This window comes from Nannospalax galili, unplaced genomic scaffold, assembly GCF_000622305.1.
Source record: "Nannospalax galili isolate Female #2095 unplaced genomic scaffold, S.galili_v1.0 scaffold237, whole genome shotgun sequence".
NCBI lineage: Eukaryota > Metazoa > Chordata > Mammalia > Rodentia > Spalacidae > Nannospalax > Nannospalax galili.
In genome coordinates this window covers 1,861,882-1,876,271 of record NW_008339924.1, presented here as the reverse complement: position 1 = coordinate 1,876,271, position 14,390 = coordinate 1,861,882, and the positions used below count along the sequence as shown (strand labels likewise).

Here is a 14,390-nt window from a genome sequence, read left to right as displayed (position 1 = left end):
TGACAGTCTCCTGAGAGTCATGACTCCAACCCCAGCACAAGGGTACAGGTTTCATACCACCCCTAAGGGTCTGTCTGCCTCTACAACATTGCTAAGAGGCAGAAAACATTCTTACCAATGTTTTTGGACATGTGGGGTGTCCCTGCAATTCCACAGCAATCGGTCTGTGTCTGTGATTTTCGCACATATTATGAATATTTTTCTGTTAGCACACCGAAGCAACATTTTATGTAAAGTTGTATGATTTTTACAGTTAGTATATTTTGTTTTGAGACAGGGTCATTGTATATAACTCAGGCTTGCCATCAATTCATATTTCTCATGTCTCAGCCTCCAGAGTACTGGGATTCTAGGCAATAATTTTTAATTTTTATGTAGCAAACTGTCAATACTTCCCTTTGTTCACTCTTTCACAACCTTCAGCAGTTATTTTTCTGTAGTACTACCCAAGGTCAAGTGTTAGGGCACAGGGACCACCTACTGCCATACTGACATGTCTCCTAAGGATGGAGTCACCCAGAGGTCCGAGAAGAAAATCTTGGTGGGCATCTATAGTTATCTATGGGCACAATGATAAAAGAGTTATGTATTTTCTTCTGGCTTTCTATATAAATAGCAATTTTAAGACCCATGCTCATTGTTTCTCAAAGTGTTCATGCCACCCCCTCAATGACTTGAGCCATGCCTTGCTTCACCCCTTACATGGGAAGAAACAGAGTGCCGTGGCCAGAGCTTTCTCTGCAGGCAATCAAGTGTGTTTAGAGAAAATCTCTGTCGGGGCCTCCAGCTTTCACTTCCAACAAAGCTCTAGCACAGTATGTCAGTGATCCACCCCCATCAGGACTGTAGAAAGCAGTGAAGACTTCTCCCAATTCCCACAACCCCATCACCCTGGCTCCTCCATTTCCATTGCCATGGACGGCATTTGAGACCTAGACCCATCTGGGCACCCCCTTAGAGACAGCCAGGGTCACACCAAGCAGAGTTTATTGAGGCCATGGGCTGGGCCCACGTACACAGCAGAACGCGCACGCAGGGCAGATACTCACTCGCTGGACTGCAGGGTTGTTAGCAGCAAAGCAGATGGCCTGTTGGAGGTGCCTTTTGGGGCACCCTCTCCTAACAGCATTGGGGAGCTTTGGGTGAACATCAAGAGCCACTTCTGTTTACCCTAAGGCTCTCTTAGGAACCCCTCCCTACTTCCCCTGAGCTCCCTGTAGGTTAGGCTTGGGGTCCCTTCCTGTGATCAAGGATGAGATAATCCCTTGAGATGCACTATAAAAATTAAAATTCATTTATAAATCACAAGAGGCCAGGAGGGAATAACTGGGGAACCTGACCTCACCAGTTACCCTAAACCCACCCGCCTCCCCCAAGTTCTGACTCCAAAAGAGAGAGCAAAGGGCAAGGTCTACAGGCACAAAAAGGGGCAGGAGACAGAGGAAAGGGAGCTGGAGGGACAAGACAAATGAGGATGACAGAGAAAATGTGCATCAGAGGAAAAGTGGGGCTGCTAGAATTCCTCTTCCCCGCAGCCCCCATAAGCTGTACCCCAGGGATAAAGGATGAGATTTCCCAGCCCAGAGACTCCAACCATGTAAGGTACCACATGTCCCCAATCCAGTCCTTGTGCAAGCCATGGTGGCCTACAGACACCCAGAGCCTCATGGACAGAGCTGAGGGTGGTGGATGCTACTCCAGGTAGATGTCCTCTGTGGGGCAGGCAAATGCCAGGTGCTCCTGGTAGTATTCCAGGAAAGCGCGGCTGCAGAAAGGGAGAGGGAGAGAATGATGCTCAACCTAGTGCTCTCTCCTACCTTTTCCCTAGCCATGCATTATTTCCCTGCCCTGCAACTATGTCTACACCACAGCACATTTCTAGCACTCTTCATGCCCCACCCATGCACCTATGCCTTTCTATCTCTTGTACCCTCCCTGGGCTCTTGCCCCATCTTCCCACTCACCCCACACTCTGTGCCACTGGTCTCATAGACTCCTGGGACACAAAGACATGGCAGGCGAAGCGGCTTAGCAGTGGGTGTTTGGTGATGAAGCCAAAATAGCTGTGAAGAAGTTGGTGAAAGAGACGTTAGAGTACTGAACCAGCCTTAGGCACCCCACTAAAGGTCTAGAGAGAAAAAGCAGGAAAAATGGCTTGGGGAGTGGGAAATCACATGATTTCAAGACTTGAAGGTGCATTTTGGGGGTTTCAACCCAAGTATTGTGCTGGACATCCAAAGGAGCTAGTGTTCTGAGTTAATTCCATAACCTTGGGCCTCCATCCCATGCAAGGGCCAGAAGCATGTTTTTCTTCCTGAATACCCCCTAATCTGCTCCAGTATTGTAGTGCATAGGTCTAGACTATTCTGTTGACTGTCCCCACCCCCAGCTGGCTCAAGCCTCTATGGGTCTATCTTATCCTGTAAGCACAGTTCCTTCTTAAGCATTGATATATCACTGGAGATCAGTGTATCTCTAAAATCTTTTTTATCCCATCTCTCACCAATTGGTGAAGGACTTCCCCCTAAATACTCCAGTCATTAATATCATTCCTGCATGAAATGTCTTCTTCTTCCAAGATAATAGCAACTGTTGTCCAGATGAGCAGCATGAGACTGCAGACCCCAGTGCACCCACAAACTGTAGCTGAGATCCACTGCCCCGTGACTAACAGATATTACTTATAAACAATACTAAGGCACCCTCCTAAGAACTTTATATTGTTAACTCATAGATGCCTCACAACAGTCCTATGAAGTAGATGTACTGACAGAGATAAGCACAGAGAACATAGTATCTTGCTAAAGGGCACAGTCTGTGGCAGCAATGAAGGTAAAGGAGGCAGTCTGTGATCTTAAAACCATATATCCCTACCTTATCCAAGCATAGCATACCAAGCACTCCTGAAGTAAGTACTACTCATGTCATAGTAATGTAAGTTAACCATCTACCTAGTACTCTTTCCTTAGTACCCCTCACAAAGGAACTGGGATGGATCTTGATGCACCTTCCTCTTAGAATTGAGGCTGGACCAGTGTCCAGCCTAGAGGCCAAATCTTATAGGATCCATGATATGTTTTTTATTTCTTGGCAGTACCATCCCAAGCCCACTGTCCTTGTGGCCCCAAGGGCAACAAGTTAATTCTGGCCTAAGGAATGGCACTCTGTCTTGGCTCATACCCCACTGAACAGCAGCTCAACAGTGGATCTCATCAAATCATCTCCCTTCTCAGTGGAAAAGAGGTAAAACCACAGTTGACCTTGGTTCAGATATTTCTATTTCATTTTATTTTATTTATTTCTCTATTTTGGGGTTTCTGGTATTGAATCTAGGACTTCAAACATGCTAGGAAAGTAAGCAAGTGCTTGCCCATCAATCTACATTCCCAGCCCTCTTTATACTTTTTTTTTTCACTAGGTTACCCAGACTGGCCTTGAACTTGAGGTCCTCCTGACTCTGTCTCCTAAACTGTTGGGATAACAGGCCCAGCTTGACTCCACTTCACTTGCTATAAACATGCTGATATACTTTTTCTTCATTATTGTCTTTTCTATGCAAGTTTTATTTTCTTTTTTTAAAATTTTATTTATTTACTTTTTAATTTTATGTATATGCATGTATTGCTTGCATGTAGGTAAGTACACCCATGTCGTGCAATGCCCTCGGAGGTCAGAAGAGGCTTTCAGATCCCCTGGAACTGGAGTTACAGACAAGTTGTTAGCTGCCATGTGGATGCTGGGATTCAAACCCAGGTTTTCTACAAGAACAACCAGTGTTCTTAACCGCTGAGCCATATCTCCAGCCCTGCAAGTTTTATTTTCAAAACTGGAAACATGCTAAACAAAAACACTGAACATGTGTTCATTTCTATTTATAGAAATTTAATATATAGCTGGGCATGTTGGCACATGCCTTTAATTCCAGCACTCGGGAGGCAGAGGCAGGTGAATCTCTGAGTCTCTGTGAGTTCAGCCTGGTCTACATAGTGACTTCCAGGCCAGCTGGGACTACAGGGAGTCCCTGTCTCAAAAAGACCACCCCCCCACAAAAAAAAGAAAAAAGAAATGTAATATATGATACCAAATGATATCTCAAATTAATGGAAACTGCTTTTTTCTTTCTTTCTTTCTTTGATGACAAAATTTGTGTGTGTGTTAGTGTACAACATGTTTTGATATATGTGTGCATTGTATAATTGCTTAATCCCACTAATAAACATTGAATTAAAAAAAACCTGCAGTTGATCATTTCTAGTCAGCAGACAGGGCTCATTCCCAGCACAAGAATCCCAGTGATTCCAAAGACATTTGCCACCTACCACAAGCCTCTCTCCAGCAATATCCTGCCTATGCTCTATCTAGCCTGCCTTCTATGAGAACATCTTCCTCTAGCTCTCTCCAGGCATCTACTGGCCTCTACTTGGCCATCTCCTCGCCTTCATCTAGGACACTAGGACCCAGTAGGCAGGGGTTTGTGCTTGGGAAGAAAACTGGCAGCACTCTTACTGCCTGCTCTTTCCTTTCTCTTCTCATACTATCTGGCTTTTTTGTCTGCCTCATTTCTCCGTTATCCACCTGGTTCAAAATGAAACCTTTCTCAAAGTCTCCTTCCTAAACTCCAAGACAGAGAGACCAACTTACTTAGGCCTCATTATTGGCTATGTTTGGTCTCACATCTCCTTCTATGTGTATGGGTCCTATCTTCCCATCACCCAATATCACCCTTCATCTCCTTCAGGTTCTAAAGCCCATCAACACAGTCCTACCTGTCCTGCCTCTTAAATGCCTCCTGAATGTACACACTTCTCAAAGCACTGTACCTGGATACTTAAAGCAACTACCTAGTCTCATACTGGCAGCATCTAGTCATCCTACTTTACACAACAGCCAGAACCAGCCTGACTGGGTCATATCCACCCACAAGGACCAATGGGATGAAGCATACAAGTCTTCGCATAGTCAAAAGGGCAAACATCTCTACTGAAACTTCAGCTGTTACCTTACACCCAGCTGCTCCCCTTTCTACCAGGCCCCAGAACCCTGATCTTTCACACATGCATCCTATAGTTTTGGCTCCTCTGGTTCTGATATGATCCATTTCCCCAGACCCTGTCACTGGCTCATCTTTTGAGCTTTGCCTTCCTCAGTTAAAGAAAACTTGCCCCATCTGCAGTTCTGCCCAGGGCACCCATTCAGAAGACACCCATATTACCCAAAGATGCTCCTTGCACTTCCTTGTCTGAGCCACCCAGGATGGGAACCTGTCTTCTCCCAGGACCAGGATGAATAGGGCACCATATGGGTACAGGTAGAGCCCTTAGAGTAGGTGGGGATTGGAGAACAGGTGACCCTCCGCATTTCAAAGAACCTAGAAGGCACAGGTAAGTCTCTTACCAGCTGTTGCGGGGATGACAGCCACAGAATGAGATGTTCTTCATCTGGAAGAAGTGGCTGCAGCGCTGGAACTAGAGCAGAGTTGGATAAAGGAAGTCTATGGCCACTCCTACTATATGCCTTCTAGATGTCCCTGCCAGATCCTTTTCCTTGGCTTTACCCGCTCCACCCCCAAGCTTCCCCCTGGTCCCCAGTCTCCCACACTCCCACCTCAGGCCCTCCTCCACTCAGACTCAGCTTGACTCCCCGCAAAGAGATCTCAAGGTCACAAGAGGCAGGGGGGCGCAGGTGGACAGTCAGTTTCCGGGCAGTGGCAATCTAAGGAAGAAGTTGGGGAAGAAAGAGGATCTTGAAGAGCCTACCATGGCCTCTCTCCCTTCCATTAGAGCAACTATGCCTCTGTTCATTCTAGACTATCTGAATACTCATGGCAGGCCCCTCAGACACAATTATAGAAAATGAGAGGGTAACCTTGGCCACCCTTGCTCTCAGAATAAGCCAATCATTACTCTGTATCTAGCCTGCCTCATCTCCTTTCTGTTCCTCCAACCAAGCTTTTGGGTCAGGTGCCAAGAATTTGTTCCACCTACACCTCCAGCCACTACAGAGCCTGGGCCCCATAAACCAACAGGAGCTCTTTGATGTAGGGCTAGTCTGACCTGCTGCCTAAGACCCATAGCCTCAATTTCGGGCTGACAGCTGAGCAGGTGTCCATAATTGTCCAGTAAGTGAATAAATAAGTGAAATAAGTGAGCAAATGACTCCCAGGGAAGGGGATAAAAGTGCTGGTCTTAATTTTCAGACAGGAAATTGACAGTTCAAAGAGGGACCAGTAGAAAGGAGAAAGCCTTACTGAACTGACCAAAAGTCCTAGAGGTAAAGGGGACAGCTGCTGCACTCTAGCCTACCAACTTGGGCTCTGAATCAGGCCCTAAAAGGCAAGTCCTACAGTGTCTCCCATACTATTCAAGGCGGGAGGCCTTGGAGCCACAGGGGCTGTGCTAGCTTGTGGGGCTGGGGTGACATCCATGTAGGCCTCCAGCCAATCCTTACCACTTTCTCCACACTGACCTTCTGCATGGCTGCACACAGGATGCCATTGCCTTGGTGACATGGCACCTCCACGGAGCCCAAGAACTGCACATCAAAGCGCTCTATCCAACAAGGGCTCCGCTTGCTCCCTGGTGGGGTGGGGAGAAATCCAATGGGCCCAAGTCAGGGGGTAATGAAGAAAAGTCTGAGGTGATATTCCTCCCCTTGTGGATGGGTCTTACCTAACAGGTCCTTAGCAGGACCAGGCACTGCATGGGCATAGAAGGCAGGGAACACACCACGCTCGCCAGTACGCATATTGAAGCCACGAAACCAAAAGTCATCTTCTTCAGCCTCAACCAATACTGGGTCATCCACATCTAGCTCCAGTTCGTCCGGATGGCGGGGGATGAACCTGAGGTTATCAGGGCCCAAAAGGTCAGTGGATTTCTCAGGTCAGTGAGAGATCATTAGACCAGGCAGGTCTCGCTGTGTCACATCCTTCAGTATCGTAAGGTATCTATGGACTAGGGCTGGGAGTCACCATAGGTGAGGAGGTTGTTGTACCTGAAGACAGCCCGATGTGTCTGCTCTCTCTCCTCCCCATTGACCAGACAGGAAAAAAGACCAAAGGACTCAGTGCCTGAGAGACAGACAGGACAGACAGAGATGGAGAGAGTCAGGGACTCAAAAGGGAGAGGTACTTAAGGTCCTGGCCTTGGGCTGGATCCAAGACCCTCCCCCACAACAGGCTGTTGTTAAGTGTCCTAAGTTAAGGAAGGAGGAAAGACTAGCCCACTAGAGACTGGGGCAGAGCAGTACTCCTGATCAGTGGGGAAGATTACTGCCCATATCCTAGGAAAAAGGGCTTTAACCACTCCTAGAACTTCAGGCCTCTTGGGCACTTTGGGGGACCAGATAAGACCTAGGGCCAGGGTGGTACTTAATCCTCTGGGGCCACCCTGCCTTCCCCATTTCCCACTCACTGGAGGATCGAGATGTGCTGTTGACAAAGACATTGAGGAACTTCTTGGAGAAGGTGAGGTCGGGACTGTCTGGAGACTCATTCCCTGGGACCTGGTCACCACCTAGTAGTGCAGCCCCGGTCTCTTCCTCACTGGCCTCACCACTGCTGTCCTCTTCACTGTCGTTTCCCAGGCCTGCACAGCGCCGTAGGCTCACCAGCTCTAGCTGCGTGTGTTCATCCACTACTAGTGTGTATTTAACTGCATCATACACCAGCGAAGCATCCAGCGGTACAGCAGAGCCTGTGTCTCTGGAACCAGGGGGAACTATGCTGTCCTCTGCATCGTCCTCCTCCTCTTCATCATCCTCGTCCTCCTCCTCTGAGCAGGCAACAGAGCAGGAGCGTCCAGGGCGGGCAGTGCGGCCAGGTGCAGCCCAAAGCGGTGTGATGGTATCCCGGGTCGGGTTACTGAGAAAAAGGCAGGGCCCAGGCTGCACAGGGCCAGGCCGAGGGGCTGCGGGAGCTGATGGGGGTGGCCCACACAGGGTCTCCATGTCCACCAACTCCACGTGGGCACCTGCCACTGCCTCGGGGTCTTGGGAGTCCTCAGTGGTCCCACAGGCCTGTGATGCAGGCTCTCCTTGCAGGCGTGCTGCAGGAGACAGGCACTGACCAGGGCAACGAATGGGTGAGGAGCCCTCTGAGATCATGCGGCTCACCAGGTTGCTGAGCAGCCAGGGCGAGTCAGCATCCTCACTGAGGTCAGGCTCAGACTCAGAGCCAGACTCATACTCGCTGTTGGTATCATCAGGGCCCACAGGCAGGAAGGCAGGTCGGCGGGGAGGTTCCTGCAGCCGCTCAGGCTCCGGCTCAGGCTCGTGGTCAGGCTCTGAGGCCGGTGATGAAGCCTCTTCGATGGAGTTGGTGAGGTGGGAGGAGCGGCCGCTACTGCTACTGCCTCCATCACTGCTCAGCTCCAGCTCTGTCTCAGAGATGGAGGAGATCATGCGCCCCAAGCGTGCACCACCTGCATCCTCAGAGTCTGAGCCTGGTGATGAGAGCTCCTGGCTGCTACGACGACCCTCATGGCCCCCACTAGAGTGGCTTCTCAGGTCAGCCTCAATACCAGGGTCGGAGGAAGGTGAGGCACCACCTGATGCTGGTGGCTCTGGAGGCTCATTCCCTTCACAGTCACAACCAGGGTGCACCAGAGACTGTACCTCATGGGGCTCCTCTTCAGTGGGCAGGAGGGGGGCTGGGAACTCTGCAGGGCAAGGAATTGGGCCACCATTACCAAGAACCAGGCCTCCTTCCAGGGAACCAACCATCTCCCTCCTTCCCTCTCCTGTTGGGTCCCTACCAGGCCCCATCCCTCACCTCTAAGGGGCTCCTGAGCTGGTGAAAACAGCACAGTCTCTTGCCAGGAGGATGGGAATGCAGGGACAAAACCTCCATTGTTGTTCAGGGAATCCTAGGTAGAAGTATAAATCAGCATGGTGAATAGGGCTCCAGTAACCAAGAGTGGGAGGGACCTGCTGCATGACCTGCAGGCTCAGCTCTTACTACATGTGTCAGGAAGCTCACCTGGGTTCCCAGTGTAGTCAGGTGGAGTGTGGTGGGCCTGTGCTTGTGCAGCTCATCCAGGGAAGGAGAAGGAATAAGGGATTCCCCAGCAGGTGCCTCTGAGCCAGGTTCTCCTTCTTTGCCCTCCCCATCTCCCTCTTCCTCCTCTTCCTCCTCTTCCTCCTCTTCTTCATCCTCTTCCTCCTCCTCATTGTCATCAATCATTTCAAATTCCTGGAAATCATCTTGGAAGGAACAGATAGGATGTGGCTGCTCCGAGCGCCCTAGGGAGAGGCTGTCCTGCAGGAAGGAGGGACAGAGCAGGGCTGGGCCATAATACAATAACCTGCAGTCCCAGGTGTAAGGAGACAGGAAAGCAAGGAACAGGAGGAAGAGCTCCTTCCAGTTCACTATCTCCCACCAACTGAGCAGTGTTTGTTTCAAAAAAAAAATCTTCTTAAGATACATAGTGACATCGTGATCTCTATGAGATCAAGGCCAGTTTGGTGCACATAGCAACTTCCAGGCCAGCTGTGGGGTACAGGGAGACCCTGGTTCAAAAAAACAAACAAACAAAAAAAATACAGAGTGATCACTCCATTTCTTGGGAAGAGCCCAATTTTCTGGGACAGTGTCAGAGGAGTAGCCTCAACCAACCTTTAAGTCTCATTCACCCCCAAACCCCATCACATTTGATAGTGCTACTTTGTTGCTTTCATGGCATTTTAACACTTAATTCACAGCTCATGGCTTTTGATCTGTTTCACCCACCAGACTGCAAGCCCACTAGAGCATGGTCATGTCCACATCATACAGGGTGCCCTCACCTATGGGAATAGCACCAGTAAGTAACAAATAAATGTATAAATGAAGAGAAGCTGAGCGCTGATGATTCACCAAGCTTGCACCAACCCCAGGGCCTTTGGCACAGTCAATCCTTCTGCCAGCAATTCCCTCTTCCATACCCTCCTACCTACCCCCATCTGCTTGGTTCCTGCTAACCTCAGGACATAGCTGACAGTTTGGGAAGTCTTCCTGATTCCCTCAACTTGGTTTGGATTCCCTTCCCCCTCATCACACCTTGTGACCCATTGGAATCCAGCTACCGACATATGGGTGACCATTATCTCTCACATGTGTTTCTTCTCTGCTAAGGCGAAAGCTCTGGAGGACAGCTGTCTTGCTCCATTCCCAACACGGGGAAGTTCCCAGCACTTGACACATGGCATTTGCTCAGAACAAATGAAAACAGAAACATGTAGAGACAGAACCAGAAGGCAGAAGACAAAAGACTAAGGGAAGACAAGACATAAATAGAGGCCACAGAGGTTGAAATAGAAGCTGGAGGGGTTAGATCTTTGTGGGAAATGATCTGAAGACTGAGGGCACCCAAAGCAAAGGCTTGCCTCCCCCCACCTCTTGTGGCACTGTGATGGGGAGAACAGCGGGAGAAGGCCCTCTGTGTGTTAGGAAAGAAAACCAAGAGGCTAATAGCAAGGACAGAGGATTCACTCTTAAAGCCACAAGAATGCTGGGCAAACTGAGCCTATGTGAGGCTTTTCCCACCTTTTCCCCAGCCCTTTCCCCACCTTCTCGCAGTGGTCTGAGTCGTAGCTAAGGCCCAGGCCACAGTCATCGGTGATCTCAGACAAGTCTTCATCATCAAATTCTTCCAGGCTTATGTCCTGGGGAGGCCTGAAGAGGATGCCAGGGTCAGAGAGCCACCAGTCCTAGGTTCCTGGCCTAATAGCTGGTCCTAAGGACATTGGTGAGAAATGTCCAGCTCCCAGGGCCCCCAACACCTAGGCTTATAGACATGTCATTTTGACCCCAAGTACTGTTCTCTAGTGAATTCCCTCCCCCATCGGAGCCAATGAGCCCAGAGGAGCCATCCTCCCCCCAACCCCTCCCACCCCTCCTCACTAGGCTCCCAGTCCCTGTGGGTCACAGCTTCAGCCTCCAGGGAAACACCTCTAGTGTACAGGGGGAGGGGTAACTGAAGCTTCTGCAGCAGGAGACAGCAGGGTCAAGCTAAACTCTACCTCCGCGTCTCCACCCCACGAACCAAGAAGGCCTACACCCTAAGGTCCAGCCCCTTCCCACCCAGACCTGCCCTACCCCAGCCCCAGGGGCTTCACGCTAGATTTCTACTCCATCCCTTCCTAGGCGCTAGGGGCCAGACCCTAGCCTCCTTGGGAGGAGGCCCAACAAGGCCAAAAGGATACTGCTAAGCATAGACTAGGTGCTGGGCACCCTGCCCAAAGCCTCTTAAAGGGTCAGTCTAGCAACTGACAGGTCATCTGTCCATGGGTGCGGCTCAGTATCCCAACGAGAAATGTAGGGGATGCCACTGGGTCTGGGCGACCAGAGGCCAAAAAAAAACAAAAACAAAAACAAAAACAAAAAACCAGAAACGGAGGGGCCCCGGTCCAGGATGGGGGATGGGCAGCATCAGTCCGAGGCCTGGACCACAGAGGCTCCCTGGCCTGGGTCGGTGAAGTCGATGGAGAAGGGTGGCAGACCAAGGAGAGCTACGGGAAGGTGAGGCCCGCCAGTGCTGCGGGATCGAGTGCGTACCTGCAGCCCGGAGGAGACAGCGAGTGGAAGGTGGAGAGAGAAAACATCTCCGCGCGATCCGCCATCTTCCCGGGAACCGCCGGACGGCTGCGAGGGGGAGGGGTAAGGAGCACCGCGCGCCCTTGGTGCTCCGCTCGCGGCCGGGGCCTCCCCGCTCACCTCGTGACACGCCCTGCGACACCCGCCCGCGACACACCTCAGCGCCCTGCCAGGACACCGCGGCAGCCCGCGGTGCAGGGGTGAGGGGAGGGAGTGGCGCAGGGCGGGGCCCGGGGGCGGGGAGGAGGGGGCCGGGGGAGGACAGGGGAGAGGGAAAGAAAGGAGGGGGGAGGGCCGAGGGTGGGCAGCGGAAATACCGCGGCAGGGGGACGGGAAGGGGACGCTGCTGGTATGGAGGTTGTGGCTGGGAGAGCTGGCGTGGGGGCTTTGGAGGTCTCAGGGCCAGGACCAGGCGAGAAGGTACCGGTGGGGGTCGGGGCCCGGGCCGCAGGCCAAAGTTCTGCGGGCGCCGAGGGGATGAGGGAGAAAGGAGGGCGGTAAATGAACCAGGACCACGGCGGCCTGGGTCTGCGCACCTCTTGGTAGCGGCGGTGTGCAGTGCTGGTTGGAGGTGGGTGGCTCGCCGAGGTGGGTGCGGCCCTAGGAGCAGCATTCACGCCCTGAGAATCCGCAGCGGTGCAGTCGGTGGCCAGGACTCTAACCTGACAACCAAACGGGCGCCTGGGGGAGCTGTCCGCCCGTGGGTGCTGATCAGCGCTAGTCGGAGCTGTTCCGCACTGGGTGCTGATTGGATCGACGAGGATTTCTCCCTAAAACATCCTAACCCTGGGACGGAAACAGCCATTTCCCTGACGGTAATGATGGGGACTGGCTGGATAGCGATACTAGCCCAAAGGATGCAGATGGGGCCTGGATCCAGAGACCACTAGCCAGAGACCAACACTGAACTTTCTGTGTTTGGTACAGAGTGCAGAGTCTGCAGAGAGATATTGGTGGGCACGGAAAGAAGTTGAAGTTACCTTCATTGAGGCAACCTATGCTCTTGGCTCTGTTCCAAGTATGGACAGCCTCCAGCCTGAAACTTGGGCTTGGTGAATTGTTCTTTGGAGAAAGCAAAGGCAGAAATGGAGCCAGTTGTAAAAGTGAGAGGGAAGATCAAAGTTAAGATGGGCAAACTAGAGAGGAAGAGGCAGGAAGCCTCTGTGAAGAATTGGTCCAAGATGGAATTATTTCTGGAGGAAGAATGAGGCATTAGCATATTAAGGCTGGAAATCACAAGCAAAGGAGCTAAGATTCTCAAAGAGGGAGACACCCTGCTCTGCCAGTTCCTTGATTTATGAACACTAACGATGTGTGATTCTCTCAATTCTAGTGACTTCTCTGTGAAAAGCCTCCAGTAGTTCTCAGGATTCATCTAGAACTGTACAACTTTGAAGTCATCTCAGATTATAACTACCATGCCCTCCATGAGCCTTTTTATCCAAAAGCCTTCCTCTTATCAGACAATACCAGATTCTAAAAATCTAAACAGCATGGGAGGATTTTACCACCCATTTTACCTGTGGAAGTTCACATCTAATCTCTAGAGCACAGGGTCTGAGAGATTGTGGTACTGATCTTTACCCACCAACTTTCTGAACGTAGGCCAATTGTTCGATGCATCAGAACTTCGGTTTCTTTCTCTTTTTTAAAATTTTATTTATTTATTTATTTATTTATTTATTTACTTTTGCCCTTTTGAGACAGAATCTCCCTATAGCCACAGCTGGCCTGGATTCACTATGGAAACCAGGCTGGCCTTGAACTCACAGAGATCAGCCTGTCTCTGCCTCCCAAGTGCTGAGATTAAAGGCATGCACCACCACACCCGGACCTTAATTTTGTATTTTCTTATTTTTATGTGTATGAGTGTTTTGCCTGCATGTATATAAGTGCACCTGTGTCATGCAATGCCCTCAGAGGCCAGAAGAGGATTTTGGATCCCCTGGAACTGGAGTTATGGATGGTTGTTAGCCACCATGTGGGTGCTAGCAAACCCTAGTCCTCTGCAAAAGCAGCCAGTGCTACTACATACTGAACCCACTTCTTGGAATTAATCCTCTGGTTTATATGCTGAGCCATCTCTCCAGCCCCCATTTTAGTTTTGTTTTTTGCGACAAGGTCTCTGGCTAGCCTGGAACTCACTAACTAGGCTGACCCCAAACTCACAAAGATCCACCAACCTCTCCCTCCAGAGTACTGGATTAAAGGTGTGTATCACCATATCCAGCTAAGACCTCAGTTTTTTCATCTGACAATGATGCTATGAAAATACCTGACACACATAAAGCTCAAAACACAATGATTTATGCATGATCACTTAATGTGCACCCTTCCCCTGCTCGTCACACTTGGGCCCAGCTCCTCTGAATACCTTAGGACCACTTTGTGCAGTCCAAGGATGTTAGTGAAAGGGAAGAACCTCCTTCCTAAGGGAGTTTGTATTTTTAGCATCATGATCTTTCAAACTTTTTTAAAAAATATTTTATTATTTTAATTGTGTGTGTATGAGTGTATTGCCTGCATGTATGTGAGTGCACCTGTGTCGTGCAATGCCGCGGAGGTCAGAAGAGGGCTTCGGATTCCCCTGGAACTGGAATTAAGGACGGTTTGTAGCTGCCATGTGGGTGCTGGGAATCAAACCCGGGTCCTCTGCAAGGGCAGTCAGTTCTCTTAACTGCTGAGCCATCTCTCCAGCCCCTTAAAACTTTTTAAAATTTTTATTTGTTATTTTTATTTTATGTGTATGCACATATTGCCTGCATGTAGGTAAGTGCACCCGTGTCGTGCAATGCCCATGGAGGTCAGAAGAGGCTGT

At 50.3% G+C, this 14,390-nt stretch overlaps 1 protein-coding gene across 2 annotated transcripts; it reads right to left on the bottom strand.

Moving 5' to 3' along the window:
* Window positions 1-970: 970 nt before the first annotated feature.
* Mapk8ip2 (mitogen-activated protein kinase 8 interacting protein 2) lies at window positions 971-12,277 on the bottom strand. Of its 2 annotated transcripts, none has more exons than XM_008834784.2 (13): window positions 12,109-12,277; window positions 11,534-11,620; window positions 10,546-10,651; window positions 8,978-9,256; window positions 8,771-8,864; window positions 7,413-8,657; window positions 6,994-7,069; window positions 6,669-6,841; window positions 6,466-6,575; window positions 5,605-5,712; window positions 5,395-5,465; window positions 1,965-2,063; window positions 971-1,765 (listed from the first exon to the last, which is right to left on the bottom strand). In XM_008834784.2, the coding sequence occupies exons 1-13, from the start codon at window positions 12,183-12,185 to the stop codon at window positions 1,693-1,695; spliced, it is 2,598 nt and encodes an 865-aa protein (XP_008833006.1). In that variant the 5' UTR covers window positions 12,186-12,277; the 3' UTR covers window positions 971-1,692. The 2 variants fall into 2 exon arrangements, with proteins under 2 accessions (XP_008833006.1, XP_008833007.1); XM_008834785.2 differs by having other exon boundaries at window positions 11,534-11,705; window positions 12,109-12,228.
* Window positions 12,278-14,390: the final 2,113 nt, after the last annotated feature.

Excerpts from the sequence above, each read along its gene's own strand:
- Mapk8ip2 (XM_008834784.2), bottom strand. The coding sequence starts at position 12,185 with ATGCTGCTCCTAGGGCCGCACCCACCTCGGCGAGCCACCCACCTCCAA. Across the intron at positions 6,576-6,668 it reads TCCTGCTAAGGACCTGTTAG|GGAGCAAGCGGAGCCCTTGT; the intron begins GTAAGACCCATC and ends CCACCCCACCAG. Across the intron at positions 5,713-6,465 it reads TGTGTGCAGCCATGCAGAAG|ATTGCCACTGCCCGGAAACT; the intron begins GTCAGTGTGGAG and ends CTTCTTCCTTAG.